Genomic DNA, 16695 nt, shown 5'->3' on the forward strand with positions numbered 1-16695 from the left:
AAGAAGAAAGTCAAGGGTCAAAAATGATTTTTGCCTTGAAACACTGGAAATGTCGTGTTTCTATTAGTTAAGTTGAAAAAGAATATACTTGAAGGAGATGTGGGATAGAGAAATCAGGGTTCTGTTTTTGGATGAACATGTTAATATGAATCTTTTTATTAAACATACAAATAGAGCTGTGGAATGGGATCTCAGATGTCTAAGTCCTGAGTTAATGGTGCAGTTTGGCCTGGAAAACATAAAATTTGGGCTTAAAACTAAGGGACTGATAATATCACGCAGGAAATACATGTGGATATAAAAAAGGGGAAGTCCAAGCACTGAGCCCTGTGACACGCAGATGAGAAGAAGTAAAGGGGAAGAGGTGAAACCAGCAAACAAGACTGAAAGGAGTAGCAATGACATAGGGATAAAACCAGTAAAAGTATTGCCCTGGTGCCAAGTGAAGAACCGGTTTCCAAGATGAACGAGTGATCCACCTTGTCTAAGGTTGCTGCTAATTCAAGTAAGATGAGAATTTATTATAGGATTTCCAAATATAGAGTTTAGTTTCAATGGGCTATTAGGGCAGAAATCCATCTTGTGATCGATTTTAAAGGAGATAGAAGGAGGAGAATAAGAAATAGTATTACAGTGATGAAACCAGGTGTTAATTAGATGTATTTTTTTCCTGAGAGTGATGAATTATACTCCTGAACCTGAGTATCTCATGCATTATTAATCGCGAATACAATCAGCTGTGGTCTCTTCTCACATCACGTATTCTCCTTTTCCACATCTTGTCTTTGACGAAATTTTATCCTTTGCTCTTAGTATCTTCTATAGTTTCTACTTTGTTTTCTCTTTTCTTCTAATGCTCTTTCAATCCACTTACTTCACTTTCTAGATGTTTCTGGTTTGTTATTGAAAGACTCCACTGGTTTTTTTTTTTAATTGAAATGATTTTGTTCCCATTTCTAAAATTCCCATTTGTGACTTTTTCAAATTTTCTGGCACCTCCACAATACCTGAACCACAGAACTGACTTCTTTTATTGCTGTGTCCATTTCTATCTCTTACCATTTTAGTAAATTGAGATATTTTTACTTTATAAACAAAATTCAAGAACACCATCATTTTCTGTCTTTATTACGTTGGTGCACGATTTGAAATATTGGACCTTGAATTCCAAACCCTAAGTGGCCCTGGTGGAGAGCATCTCCAGAAGTTTCCTATTTTACTTTACATTCATAATTATATTTTACATTAATAGTTACACATTCATATTTTTTCTCATCATCCAAAGAAATCTGTCCACCTGATGGTTTCAAGAAGAGTCCCCATTCCCCACACTTTGCTTCTTATGTCTCTATTTGTGTTTGAAGGCGAATACCTCTGAAGGGTACAGCAGTTCTGACAAACTTCGACTACAGTGATGCTGCTTGTTGTTGTTCTTTTATATTAGAGTGTACCTGTTGAGATGAACAAGAAATTAGCTCCATATACAAAAGCCACTATTTTCCCAAGAATGATCCAGGTAATCTGATTACTTTTATTTGGAAATCTTGTCTCTGGTCAATTAATTTCCTGTTTAGATTTAATCTCCTAACCATTTGGTTTGGTGACTTTCTCCTCAAAAGTTTGGTGATTCTTGTTGGTCTATTTATGCTGATAATTGCAACTTTAAGTTTGAACAATGTTTTTCGATCACGAAGTAGCAGTTCTATTAACTTATTATAATATAAGATAACATAAAAAGAAGCTTATCTCTGGGAACACTGAAATTGTGGGGGTAACCATGTAGTTGATCAAAGTATGTGAATATCTTGTATTCTGCTTTCTGGGATTTTCATAACTCTACAACCAAATGGTCATAACTGGTGAGACCCTACCTTCTATGCCACACTTAGCATAAAATTTGCCATGTCTATGTCAGAATACACATTCCAAAGTGCCTTTCTCTCAAAGCCATAATTACAAGGCAAACTGTATTGCTTTTAATATTTTCCAGGTTCAAAAAGAGGCCACATAGCCTAGATCATCACTGCCCCAAATTGAAGAGTTTTCTGGAGTTATTTAATTTCTTGCTCTGAAGATGGTTCTAAGCATTCATCTGACTACTTTAATTATATGTTACCTTCAAGCCGATCTTAAATTTCTTCTTTCTGTTTGATTTGCTATATTTGTCATTTAACTGACTTCAGTTATAATTTAATTTTTAATTAATGTTTATCATTTCCTTTATGATAAAATTAATTTCCTATGAATCCCATTGTATTTGTTTACCATAATTTTACAAAATATTTTTTTTTCTGTATTCATTTTATATTGATTTCTGGTAGAAATTGGTAATTTGTAAAATTTTTTCCTATGGCTTCAGGAGAGATGACACGAGCAGTGAAGCAACTATATACACTAAATATGTTCAACTTGATCCAATAAAGAAATAATATTTTTAAATGGAAAAAGTATCTGTTGATTCACTTTTATTTTTATATTCAAATAGCCAAAAGTTACCACTGTTAAAACGTTCCACCAGCATAGCTATGTCTTTTTTTATAAAAACCATATAGGGATCTTCGTGAAATTTTATACCTATGTTATATGTATAAATACATATATATTTATATTTATAAAAAGTGTATATTACACAAATACATATTGGAGACTCTATTGTAAAGTACAAATTACTACATGGAAAGTTATTGAGAAAGACAATTGGGGAAACACGGTTGTCTTGGCCAAGAATCAAAAGGAAATAAAAGACAAATGGAGCATTTAAACCATTGTATCACTCAAATAGACTAGGTTACCCTACAAGGACAAGTAATCCCAAAGTATCAGAGGCTTACGTCAACAAAAGTTTGTTTCTGCAGCGAGAGAGATTTATTTCGTACTCTTGCTTTATATCTCTTTCTTACCCAATGTCATCGTCTCTTTTGGACAAAATTTTTACAGTGTAGCCTCTGTCTGAAACACTGCTGGCGCCTGTGTCAGAGAGAAAAGAGCTACAGAAAATCATGAATTGCCTCTTAGTATTTCATCTCAGAAGTGTCCAACTCGACATCAACAGGGTGAAGCTCATAATCCCCTCATCTGAAACATCAACAGACCACAGCCATTGAAGTGAATTTAACTGTTGCAAATTCAGCTAGCCTGATTACACTTCATAGGCAAGTGGAATAAATAAAATATTGGGGGTATAAAACAATAGTGAAGAAAAAATATTAGTCTGTGTATAAACATTTTAGAAAAAGATATATATATCTTTTGGTATTTTATATATATATATTATATATCCACATATATATAATATATATGTATATATAATATATGTGTATATACATATATTATATATATAACATATATATGTATATATATTATATATACATAACATGTATATATAATATATATGTATAATACCAACAAGGGCTAGACATATTAAAAGCTGTAAAAAGACAATATCAGGAAGATATGGATAAGTTATCGTTTCTCTTGAGAAGTCACATTTTTCTGGGTCTTTATATAAGTTACTTTAAATATTAGATCCATTCTGATGTATGGATTCAATTATGATTATCTGAATAGTATTGATTGTTTTTTTAGGAGGCAATTCATCAAGCTGGACTGGCACTACAGACTCTCTTGGTTGACAGCTCAAATCCCAGTTCTGTAATTTCTTTCCCACATAAAGACTATTTTGGTGTCTGCTACAAATTCTGACAGAGTTTATTATTCCTACTCTTTGGCTCTTTTCTTTTGGGATTTCACCATCATTTTGCAGTGGCTTAGCTTGTCTTAAACTCTACCTTCTGTTTTTTTAGATAGGAAAGAAATGAAGGTTTGTATTAGCATTTTAGCCAGACTAAATGCCTTCAGACTAGAAGTGGTAACTCACTTTGTGAATTTTGTTCCTCAAAGTCTGAAGTAATATTCCCATACTCTTTGCCTCCCTCCCATCACCAGAGTAGGCTGTGTGTGTATATATGTGTGTATATGTATTTTGTCCAGAGTTCATAACTGTTATCATGAGATAATCCAGTAGGAGTTCACTTAATCATACCAGAAGCACAAGTCCAAATTCCTCTGGATTTAAATGTCTCTTTACTTATGTGACAGTGTTCTTTAATTGTTATACTTTTGGGAACTTCATGATCTCTATAGTGTTTATTAAATTTTGAGGTGCCTCTCTGTTGCTAGGATTTTATTCTTTGTATGTACTTATGCATTTTATTCTTCTAGTAATTACATCGTTATCGAATTTCATTCCAGTATCTCTGAGAGGGAATCTTGGATTCCATCAACAAATAATATTTGGAACTGAAGAGAAAATAGAAAAGGAAAATACAGAAAATCATGGATTTATTTAGTGAATGTATGTTTCTTATCCAGTTCAGAGATTTTCAGGGAGGAAAGCTAAATTTTTATATATTGCCTTAGGAGAAACCAGAAACACACAATGGTTGAAATTAAGAAAGGAGCCTAATAAAATGTAGGGAAGAACAACATTATTAAATATGATGGCTCATTTTATCCATAACTTTATACTCATTAATTACTGGTAAACAAATTTTTCTAATTAATAAATATGGAAAACACATTTGGACAGTCCTTCCTACGTTGCCTTTGAAACTGACTCCTGCAAAGAACATATATTCTGCTCTGCTCCAAATACTATAAATATATAAGGGCACCATCTTCCCCTAAAATTAGTACTGAAGTTAGTACTATTTAATTCTGTAGACCAGACTTACAAGTCCATTATGTTTCACACCTAATCTATACTCTCGAATGTTAGAACTGTAGAAAACTATCATTTTGACCCATAGGTTCCTGACATCTCTGTGACTCTTTCAATTCTAAATTCACCCATGTTTAGCATCTCCCTGATATTGTCCCTTATGTTGATATCTGGTGGAGTTTCTTCTTTTTTGGGCGGTATGTCCTAAGCTCGCTCTAACAAGTAATTTCCATGGCTTCTTATGTACACATTTAAAACTTTAAGCATGTTTTTAATGCATGTATCGAGATATATAGAAAATAGTTTGGGAGATAAAAATAGGTATTCCTCATCATAACATATTAAGTAGCTTCTGTGTTATGTATTTTTCTCCATTCTCAATGGTAAGAGATACACATGTATGAATGAGGCACTCCAACTTTAAAAGAAAAAGGGCATTTTAGTCTCTTCATTCTTTGAGAAATTATAAAGCTTTCCTTTGTTCTCAAATCTCAGAGCTTTTAAGGGTTATCTTGACCAAACTCGACAATTTCATTTAAAATTTCTTCAATTACCCCCTCGCCCTTCCTCCCACACCCCACCTCCCCAAAAATAGCTCATAGATATGTGCAAAATAATACATTGGGGGAAGAGGCTGGACTTCTTATCCAATAAGAAAAAAAAGTCATTGCAACTTGATTCTAATAAGGGAAAAGCATTCCTAGTTAAAAAAATTACTCTCATTTATTGTCCATACATGAGATGCATTGAATTTGTCAAAGTCTTTTTGAATGAAAATATCTTTGATACATACGATTAAATTGGTTAAGTCAGATTGTAATTTTGATGTCTGGATAAAACAAATTTATTCAAACATTAATGATTTAATAGGTGAAAGAAGAAAGTTTAAGAGCACAGATCTGAGAAATTTGACATTATTAAATATTTGGAAGGAAAATATGAAAACATCGTATATTGTAAGAACTTAATATCATTAGGCTTTGTTTTAAGGCTCTTTGGGCATTATATCATGTATTTGTCAGAGCAGCTCTTATTGGTAGCTATCATTATCATCATCATGTCACAGGCAATGGAATGGAAGCATAAAAGTTTTAAGTAAAAATAACTGAGATGTCGTTAATACGTATGTGGCAGGAAGTGCTTTTGCAAGGGCTTTTGAAATGTTCCTCGGGTAATCCATGAATAAGACACTATTTCTATCATATATTACAGAAGAGCAAACTAAGCCAGAACTGTTATAGTTACTGAGTCACAGGACTAATAGCGTGCATTCAGAAGTTACACTCAAGTGACCTCGTTTTCTTGCCAAGTTTTTCAACTTATATCATACTGTTGACTTTCCTTTTGTACATTGATCAAGGGTCCGGGTGAAAGCAGCAACATGGTGATATTTACCCCTATAGAAAATTACCTCACAATATTTTTGACAAAGAGGAATCAAAAACCTAGATGATAACTTCAGAAAATACCAAAAGAAATTTATTTCCCAATGTTATCTTTTTACAAACAAATGCATCTATCTCATGAAGTAAAATGAGAAAACTATTTCTATGGCAGTTAATAACCCATTGACTATGGATTATTAGTCAATGAATCTACATTTCCTCCTTTTCACCATTAAGAAAAGAGTAGACTTCGCAGACAATTAATGATAAGTTTGGCCATGTGACCTGTTTTGAGAGTATAATGAGGTTGGGAAAGTGACAGTTTATAAATTCTGAGCCCATGCATAAAGAAACACAGTTCTGCTTGCCCCTCTGACAGCTGCTAATCTCTCTAATGAGAAAGTCATGTACTAGGTAGCCCACTATTCAGAGAATTAAATATACAAAAAAGGATCTGAACTGAATCTGTGGTCTGGAGCCGAGTCCATACGTGCCCAACCTATATCAACGGAAAGCCAGCAAAACCACAACTGGGTAAATGAGAAATGAATGCTTATTTTTAAATGACAATGCAATCTTGGGGTGTTTGTAACACAACTGTAGCAATTACCTACAGCAACTATTTACATAATATATTAACTTAATTTTGAATGTTCATATACTTTACATGACTAAAAGAAATAAATACAGAGAATATAAAAACTGCATTTACAGAGATAGGTGTATATAAAATATTAATTTATTTTAAAACAATATAAGATTTCTCCCTCTTGTAATCGAACTACAGTAAAAATATATCTGAAACAGGGCCAAATGACGAAGATTCATCCCAAGTTCTGTCAAGACTAGTTTGTGTTCGATTTACACAAATATATTTACACTTTAAATTTTTTTATTATTTAACACTTTATTTTTTCCAATTAAGTATGTTCTTAATAATAATAATTAAGAGGGTGTCAAGTGGGGAGATAGAGAATTCAATAAAACAGGATACCTTCCAAAATATCTGAAATCTAGTAGAGGGAAAAAACAGACGTAAAAAATATCAAAGGACACTAAGTATACCTCATGAAAATGCCAGTCTCTACTAAAAAAAGAGAATCTAATCATCGATAATGCAGCACTAAAATCGATTCAGAAGGTATATTTTGCTTTCCTTTTTTGAGCAAGTGGGCCAGGTGCAAGTGGCTTTTATATAGGGACCTTGAAATTGCGGCATAATAACTTTGAGTGTCAATAAAAATTACTTTCAGCTTCAAATCTGTCCTATATTGTCTTTTCAATGAAGGTAGATCTTACACCCTTTTCTATCTTGTCAACTCACATGATGATAAGTTTTGTCAGGAAAAGGCACTGGAGAGACACTGCCAGAGAATGGGCTCTTGTTTCTGGTTTCATGGTGTTTTCTTTCCTTTGGCTATTTTGGTGTGGTTGCCAGCTCTGCACACACAGGAATCCTGTGGCATTTACACTCCAGAAAGTTTCTGTGGCCAGTGTCAGTCTTAGCTGCCCCTCCTCTAGCCTCTGCCTGCTGTCACGGTGGCAGGGAGATCTTCTTGTTTGTCAGTCACAGTCTGAGATCCATCCTCTCCTATTTCAGCCTGCAGACTGTGGAACTGTTCTATGCCAGGGCAAGCCAGTGAACATGTCCACCATAAAGTCATCTGCAGCCACACTGCTTGCAATGTAGTCTATAACCCATCCTCAAGGAACAGGCCTGGCTCCCAGTGAGTCTATCTTTTGCTAATCTTCTTTAACCGTACAGTATTCCTTATAATTTTCTTTTATTCCCTCTTTGTAGGCTGTCACCAACAAATGGTTAAGCCTTTAAATCAAAGTTCCCCTGGTTTTTGTCTCCTGACTCAATCTGCCTTATGCACCTCACTACCCTGGGTTGTTCAATCCTCATTTTCAATGTTTAAGGGGTAAGATAAATCAATTAATTTGAAGATATGAGTGAAATTCTTCACATCATGGAGACTAGAAATAAAATTCTTTGTATTACTTTTGTAATTTATTTTCATTGAAAACAAAAGTTTAGAAATGTAGTATATGTACCTGGATACATAATTTTGAAAATTAATATAGATTTTGAAATAATTATATACCACCAAAAGTAAAGCTTCAGATAAACTATAGATTTTGGGTGAATATGATGCATCACTATAGATTTATGCTCAGTAACAAATGTACCACTCTGGTCAGTGATGTTGATAAAAAGGCTGTGCGTGTGTGGAGCAGGGGACATGGGAAATCTCGGTACCGTCTTCTTAATTTTGTTGTGAAAAGTCTCAAAAAAAGGTCTTAAAAATAATCCTAGAAAAATAATTGTATGTTTTTTAAAGATGCTAAAAATATGCTCTTTATAAATGGTGAGATTACCATCATACCAAATTTAGGTAAGTGAAAGTGCCTGGTGCTTACAAGTATATCTGTTTATCTTGAAACAGGATTCAGAGTCAAACTCGTGGCTGAATAATTTCACATATGTACAATTACTGTCTGGCTCTGAAGTTACTGAGAACCTGAAATACAGAGAATCTATGTCATTAATTTAGTAATATATATCTTAACATTTTGATGAATAAACAATTCATTTAGCCCCAATTTAGATGCATATTTAGATGAATATTTACATATATAAATCTGAATATTTCTCATATAATTTTTCTATGGAAACAAATAATTGCTTCATATTGCATTTTGTTTCCAAGATTAATTTTTTCAAGGCATAAAATATTTGAGTTTTCAGGAAACTTACCATTTAGAAGAGAAAGATGAGTCATTTGGCCACACCCTCACATTATTGTTTCTGTGGGAGAGTCCAATCCATGAAAAGTCATTGAAAATCTTCAAAAAATTCTATGAAAAAAAATTTATGAGAAGTCAAGTAAAAGCTTGTACATTAATTTGAATTTGTAAAAACAATAAACTTAATTCTTTCTAATTTATAGTCTTTTAATTTACAATATATTGTTACATACTGGACACATTAAGAACATCTATTAATTAGTATGACTAAGTGAAGAGGACAAATTCAGAACAATAACGATACCAGAACTCTGAAAATTGAGCAGACTAATAAATTGTGGAATATTTAGAAATTCAGGTGAGAATGGAGCAAATATATAGTCTTCTTGCCTACTCCTCCTATATTGCACCTCATCCCCATCTCATCTCAGGAGTAAGAAAAATGACAGTTTTTACAATTTGGGAAAGCTGCAAATATCATTGGTGTTGTTGCTACAGGGGCAGACTTGATTCACAGTGGGGATGGGGTGGTAAATTGTCCACTACTTTTTCAACTGTAAGTGCACAATTTGCTAGGTAGCAAGTGAGAAAAAGGTGCTTTTTCCAGTCCGAGGTTGTAAGAACTTGGAACATGAGGAATGGTATGGTGGGGTGGGAAGCTCCCTGGAATAACTTTTTACTTCATATATCCCAGACTAGATGCTGGAGAGGCTAGTAAACCACAAACACCAATGGATACAGACAAAAGTCACAAGAAAAATCTTTACTCTCCAGTCAAAGGACCATGAAAGGAGCAAGACAAAATGACAGAAAACTTTAAGACACTAACTGCCTTATTCCAACAAAAAAACATTAAAAAGTCTAGCAAAAATACCACTCAAGAATAAAGAGGAAATCAAGACATTCTCAGATGAAAAACTGAGAAAATGTGTTACCACCAGGCTATCTTTAATAGAATAATTAAAAGGAATTGTCTAAGCAGAAAACAAATGCCAAATTGGGTTATCAGGAAGAAAAAGAAAACAGAGAAAGAGTAAAAATATATCAGATTTATATGTTTCGTTCTTTTCTGTTTTCGAAATTGTTTAATAGTCGAGGCAAAATTATAAATTGAAGTAAATTTTAACATTCTCCCATGTGATTCTCAATATATGTAGTTAAAACTTTTAAGACAATTATATTATGAATAGACACAGTAAAGGGATATAAGGGAGGTAAGTTTTCTCCATTTTACTCAAGCTCCTGTAGGTTATTTAGACTATGATGTATACACAGTAGTCCCCCTTTATCCTTGGTTTCACTTCCCCTGTTTCAGATATCCACAGTCAACTTGGATCTGAAAGTATTAAATAGGAAATGCCAAAATGAGAAAGTTCATAAATTTTAATTGGGTGAAGTTCTGAGTAGCGTGGTGAAATCTCACACTGTCCCACAACTTTCTGCCCAGGATCTGAATCATCCCTTGGTCCAACAAAACACACTGTACATGCTCCCACCTATTAGTGTTAGTCACTTAGTACTTAGTCACTTGGTTATCAGATCCAGTGCTGCAGTGTCTCAGAGCTTGTGTTCAATTAAGCCTTATTATACTTAATAAGGGAACCAAAGCTCAAGGCTAATGATTCTGGCAATTTGATATGCCAAAGTGAAACTGTGAAGTGGTTCCTTTAAGGGAAAAGGTGAAAAACCTTGATTTAATAAGGAAAGGAAAAAAATCTTATGCAGAGATTGCTAAAATCTACAGTAATAAATAACTCTCTATCTGTGAAATTGTGAAGGAAAAAGAAATGTGTGTTAGTTTTGCTACTGCACCTCAAAATGGATAGGTATAGTACACTAAGATATTTTGAGATAAGGATGAGAGACCTAATTTATGTAACTTTTATGACAATATATTGTGTAATTTTATTAGTAGTTAGTAATTTTATTAGGAGCTATTTTATTAGTAGTTATTCTTCTTAAATTCTTACTGTGAATAACTTGTAAATTAAACTTTATCATAGGTAATTATGTATAAGAAAAAGCATCATGTATATGAAGTTCAATACTATCTGTGATTTGAAGCATCCACTGGGGTCGTAGAACATATCCCCTAATATAAGATGGGAATACTGCATGTGTATATAATATTATATACACATAACATTATATATATATTCATCTTATAAAGATACATAAAATATATTATCTCTATATTAAACAGATGAGAGGATGAGAGTACGTATATGTAGAATTATATATGTAAATATACTTACTCATAAGAAAATAATACTCACAATAAATTATGACCCATCGATTACATAAGGTGTAGAAAAGTATCAAGTTCACTTCTACCACACAGAGTCACAAGTACAGAGCCACAAAAACATAAATTCTCAATGGATTATAGACTTAAATGTAAAAGCTAATAAATAAAGAAAAAAAAATACAACCGGGACAGTAATGTAGGAGATTATCTTCACGAACTTGGACTGATTTCTGAAATAAGTCCAAATGATCACTAACACTCAAAATGATAAGTTGGACTATGCTAACATTTAATAAATTCTGCTCATTAAAAAACTTCAAGAAGAGAGTGAAAATGGAATCATGGAGTCAAAAAAGCTGTTTATATCTGATAAATTTAGAGCTCATATTTGAAAGATAAAAAGAACTGCTATGAAGAAAAATGACAGAACATACAGGAGAAATGGGCAAGAGACATAAACAGGCACTTCTCTTTCTCTCAGAAGACAATGTCATAATGATTAGTAGCCAAAAAGATGTGTTAAATCTAATAGTAATCAGGAATATGCCTATTTATGTCATAATAACACTTTTTTGCAAAGATAAGAAATTATAACATTAAAATTCTTGATAGTGATGTTTTAGATCAAAGAACTATATGGTAAAATATGTATTTACACAGTAAACAAAAAAAAGGAGAGATAATTTAAAAAATTGGACATATACATATATTTATGACCTTGCAATTATATTCGTCACATACAGAACAATATATTATAATTCTATATATATGATTATAACAATATAATTATATTTATATATTATTATTATGTTATTATAAATATAACATTTATATTCCATATATTTTCTACATGGCATTTATATATAATATTTAAATTATTAATACAGAATTAGAGAAAATGTACATGAAGGTTTTATAAAATAATTATTCATAATACCCACACATTAATAACTATATTCTGAGTGGAATAGATTAAAGATGTCATGTATATACAATTATAGCACTGAAAATTAACAAAGTACAGATAAATGCAATAGTATAGAATAATTGCAAAAATGTCTTATGGAAATAAAAGGAGACACACATAAAATGCATACTGAATGATCCTCATTATATAAAGTTCGAAATGAAGCTAAGATAATTTTAGATTGAAAATCAGAATAATGTTTATGTAAGGAGGGAGAACTTCTGAGAAGATACACAGGAGAAGGGCTATTGCAAACTGGAAACTTCTGTTTCATGATCTGATTTATAATTACATGGGTCTTTCCAGTTTGTAATCAATCTGCACAAAGATGATACGATTAGTTTCCTTGATATATTGTAGAAATAAACAGCAAAATTTATTAGTGAGAAAAGCAATTATGGAAACATGGTTGTCTATGAAATCTAAGAACTGGAAATTATCATATGTTCATTAATGGCATAAAATAGAAATGAAAGATTACAGTGTCAAACAATGGTATATTAACAGACTTTCAGATAAACTACAGTTATATACAAAAATATGAATATATTCTACAATATCCAATAGACCAAAAAATCTTTTAATAAACTGTTGGAAACATTTAGAATCTTACCATTTCTTCTTCATTATCTATATAAAGCAGCTTAGAGTTCTTAGAAGCACAGGCCGTCAGACTCTCAGTCCATGTTTTCCTTTCGGTACTAAAGTAATAGCAGTTGTTGAAATATGTAAACCACCCCTTTGCACAACGACCACAATGATATGCTGAAGAAATTATCGAAAAACAATTTGAATTTTAAAAAGTAGAAGTTAATTTACATTTGCCTAAGTATAAACATATATGTGCATAACGTATCTATGCACCTTCACTAGCTGCTACATATGAAACAAAACACAGTCACACACACTCACAGAGAAGAGTCAGCCTCTCAGCCCCTAATTTATGTGCCCTTAACAAGAAAACACACAAGCAACAATATCCACTCTAACTCATGTCCTGATTGTAATGAACAAAACTACTTTTTTAGAAGAGTAAAGTTATTTGTCTCATAGTATAGCAGGAGGAAATTCCAGCCAAATGGCAACAATGGGCATGATGATTTAAAATGAATATTTCTTCATATTTTTGCATAAGAAGGAACATTCTCCTATAATTATTATTTATGAATATCTATTACCCAATATTACAATTTCTTTTCCAAAAAACTATTACTGTTTTAATCTATCCTGAGTTAGAGGCAAAGGATAAACTACTAATATAGAAATTTGAAAACCATTCTGTACCTTTCTGGATTCCTGTTACCAAGGAGGAATTATTCTGCTTTGGGATTAAGGTAGCTAAAAAAATACACAAAGTAATTATTACTAAAAAAATAATATTTTCAATAATCTAAATAACTCATAATACTTTTTGTTTCTTACTTTGAAATTTAGAATTAGAATAATCTGGGATAAAGCTGACTATACTAAGAAAAATTAATAAAATAATAAAGGAGTTTGGGGAAAACTATTCCAAAACCCAAAAGGATGAAACTTCACCATCTCTTGCAAATTAGATTTAACCAATCTCAAGAATGAATTTGTATATCTCAGTAAGATCTTTTAGCCTCCCAAAACATGTCTTGAGTTATGAAATCAGAATATATATATGTATGTACGTATATATACACATATATTTATAAAATACTTTCTACAAACATTCTGATATTTATACCCTGGACTTATTCAGAAAAACATTTCACGTTTAGTCTAAATGCATACAGAACAATGAGAGTTCTATGCCAGAATATTATAAAGTGTTTGGAGGCACTGATGATATGCCTCTAAACAAAAAAAAAATTATCTTATAATCTTTCAAAAATTTACTTACAGGGAATAACAGCTACTTTTACCATACTGGACATCAAGACAAGGCAGATGACCCCCAGGACCCCAGCAATGAGCTTCTCTGGAGATGATGGTAAAGCTGCAGGGAGAGAAACAGGAACACTGAGAAAGGACAGATGGACACAATTGCTTAGACAGTTTACATACGGAGAACCAACATGCACAAAGAATTGTATCCATAGCTTGGACCCCCAAAACGATATCTACCATTGTAATCTTCCTCTCAGAAACACCACTTCATTTTCAGGATATATTATGCCCCATCAGTTGTTGGTCAAAGATTGCACCTTACATTGATACCTGAATAAAATTAGTCCTGAGAATTCATGTTAGAATATTGTATTCCAACTTCAAGTTCTGATCCTCACAAAAGAAAAAATGTGAGTCTATCTCCTATTCTCTTCTCACATCTCTGCAACCCAGCTACACATCCTGGAACAGTTATACTGTGTATCTGTTAAATGTTTTACCTTTGCAGTGGTATTTCTCATCATTCCCTTGAAGATCCTGAGAAGCATCTTGAAGGTTTAATTCTGCGTAGGCTATCTCCTGCTCACTTACTGAAATGGAGCTTTTCGTGCCCTTAGGTTTTAGTTGCTGTCCCTTTGAATACTTGGCCACATTCAGTTCTGCATAGGCTACGCCTTGGTTACTCATCTCTGCAGCTGAGTGGTGTCCAGGACTGTGCTGTGAGGTAAGTGTGCTTAAGAATAAATGGTATATGCACTAACCAAGATGCCTAGCAGAGTAAAACTGGGTGGAGTAAAGGGTGAGTATTGGGCTCATTTCTCAGTTGAAAAAACTAAAGGTCATGTTCTAAGACCCTTAGAGCTTTAAGCAATTGTCTCATGATTAAATACATTTTTTAAAGATATTTTACATTTGAGAATATATGATTAGTCGGAGCACTGAAAAGTGATAAATTAATGAGAAATAAAGACGTTCACAAATAATAATATCCTCACTATAAGTCAGACTCTACAGAAATATTTTAATACCACTAGCATGTCTGTATTAAAAATTTAAATTCTATATTCAAAAAAAGGGATCATAATATTTATGATAATTCTGAAATCCTGTAATGGTTAAAGACTGAGTGCTCAAAGAAGAGGGATTAGCAGTGTTGGCACATATGGTCATTCCTGCACTAAATTAAATTTATTTGCTGACTTATAGTTATTTAGTAAAGAGAATGAGTTGTTATCAAATGATCTTTTATTTTGAATGATTGTGAAGTTATGAGAAATTATTACAATTTTAAAGAAATATTTTATATGTTGAAAAACGCTACAGACACACGATGTCAAAACCTTAACAATACTGACATACAAACAAAAACAAAATTGTTAAGATATTTCTGTAACACAAGAAACTGGCATTTGATTTAAAGGAAAAGATATAAAGCTATGTAATAATAAATGAACGCGTACATCATTTATAGAAGAACACTGTTGCTTCACACTTCCAAAATGAACCTCTGGATGTCAAGTCAGTGAGCATAGATTTGGTTTTGTGAGCAATGGTAATGACTCGAACAATGTAATTTAATAATTCAGTCAATGAGCTCTGTGGTCTCTGAGTTCTAGAATAAATCCAGCTTTGAAATTTATAATATATGATCTTTAAATATTCCCTTGGTGTCTGGCTACTTAATTTACTAACGAAATGTGGAAATAAAAATATGTAGATATAATGCATGTAAGACAATTAATATATAATATGGCTTTTATAAACTCTCAATAATGAGTTATGATGATTACTATTCTAACAAATTATCATATTATTATTTCTAATTCATATCAGTTAGACCCAGTACAGAATTCATTAGACAAGAATCTCTTTATAAATGTGGTACCTTTTCTTCCAATGTTTTGTTTAATTTTAAAAAAAAATCTTGATTATTTATGATTAAGCTTAAATTAGCATTTCATGGGAGCTAACTCATCCTGATTTTTACTAACAGCCAACAGCTTTTACTTAATCTAAATAAGCGTATGAGTAATTAAAATAATTCATTTTAAGAATCTATCTTTAAAGTCTAGGCTAAATATAAACTGTTACTTATAATTATGACTGTACTGATTAAAAAATCTAATAGTAACTGTTCCTCATTGTGATTCTTATGGGATTTTACTTTAAATTGTTTGGTTTACACACCCAATTATGCATGTGTGAATGCACTTGAGTTATTCTCCACAGGCAAGAATTTGAATAGTTTACAAAATCCTCCAACATAATCATATTTTATTTGTATTTTTTACCCAGAATTATTTAAATAAACATACCAATGTTCTTTTTGATTCGATTGTATATTAATTGTACCTAGGTTGCATCACATCCAGCATTGGTAATCTCCCCCTACAGGAGATGGGCTAATAGAGAGACAAGAGAGCAGAGACACATACCTTCTGTAGGCCAGAAAGGCGTGCGTCCTTTAGTGGGAGACCAGGTTACTCTTGTAAACAAACAATATCTGTGGTCTTCACAGGCTGCACCGTGAAGGCTCAGAGTGAAGCAAGAGTGGAAAAAGTAGATTTTGTATTGATGTGTCACTTAAACTTTGAACAGGAAATTCTTACACTCGAGCTATCTTGAATTCAGTTTATCTCATCACACACCTTCAAAATATAGGATATTCTGGCTGATGGTGTGTTGTTTAGATTATCCACTGGCACATGCCTCTGAGAAACAGGTGTCTTATTCTAAAAGATATCAGGGGACAAAAGACTTGACCACT

General features: G+C 32.5%; 2 protein-coding genes and 1 long non-coding RNA gene across 3 annotated transcripts in view; 1 reads left to right on the forward strand and 2 right to left on the reverse strand.

The window, feature by feature from the left end:
• The window catches only part of LOC120618063 (NKG2-A/NKG2-B type II integral membrane protein-like), a 98981-nt gene that overhangs the window by 61222 nt on the left and 21064 nt on the right, over nucleotides 1-16695 (reverse strand). The window lies entirely within an intron of this gene.
• On the forward strand, nucleotides 451-2116 carry LOC120618072 (uncharacterized). The gene is made up of 3 exons (XR_005657133.1): nucleotides 451-505; nucleotides 1445-1516; nucleotides 1991-2116. It is a non-coding gene; the product is annotated as an uncharacterized LOC120618072 (long non-coding RNA).
• LOC120618066 (NKG2-A/NKG2-B type II integral membrane protein-like) lies at nucleotides 8402-16466 on the reverse strand. Its single transcript, XM_039881922.1, has 7 exons — nucleotides 16364-16466; nucleotides 14429-14645; nucleotides 13942-14037; nucleotides 13356-13409; nucleotides 12685-12836; nucleotides 8867-8967; nucleotides 8402-8630 (listed from the first exon to the last, which is right to left on the reverse strand). The coding sequence occupies exons 2-7, from the start codon at nucleotides 14613-14615 to the stop codon at nucleotides 8501-8503; spliced, it is 720 nt and encodes a 239-aa protein (XP_039737856.1). The 5' UTR covers nucleotides 14616-14645; nucleotides 16364-16466; the 3' UTR covers nucleotides 8402-8500.

This window comes from Pteropus medius, unplaced genomic scaffold (genome assembly GCF_902729225.1).
Source record: "Pteropus medius unplaced genomic scaffold, Ma_sr-lr_union100, whole genome shotgun sequence".
In the NCBI taxonomy this organism is placed as follows: domain Eukaryota; kingdom Metazoa; phylum Chordata; class Mammalia; order Chiroptera; family Pteropodidae; genus Pteropus; species Pteropus medius.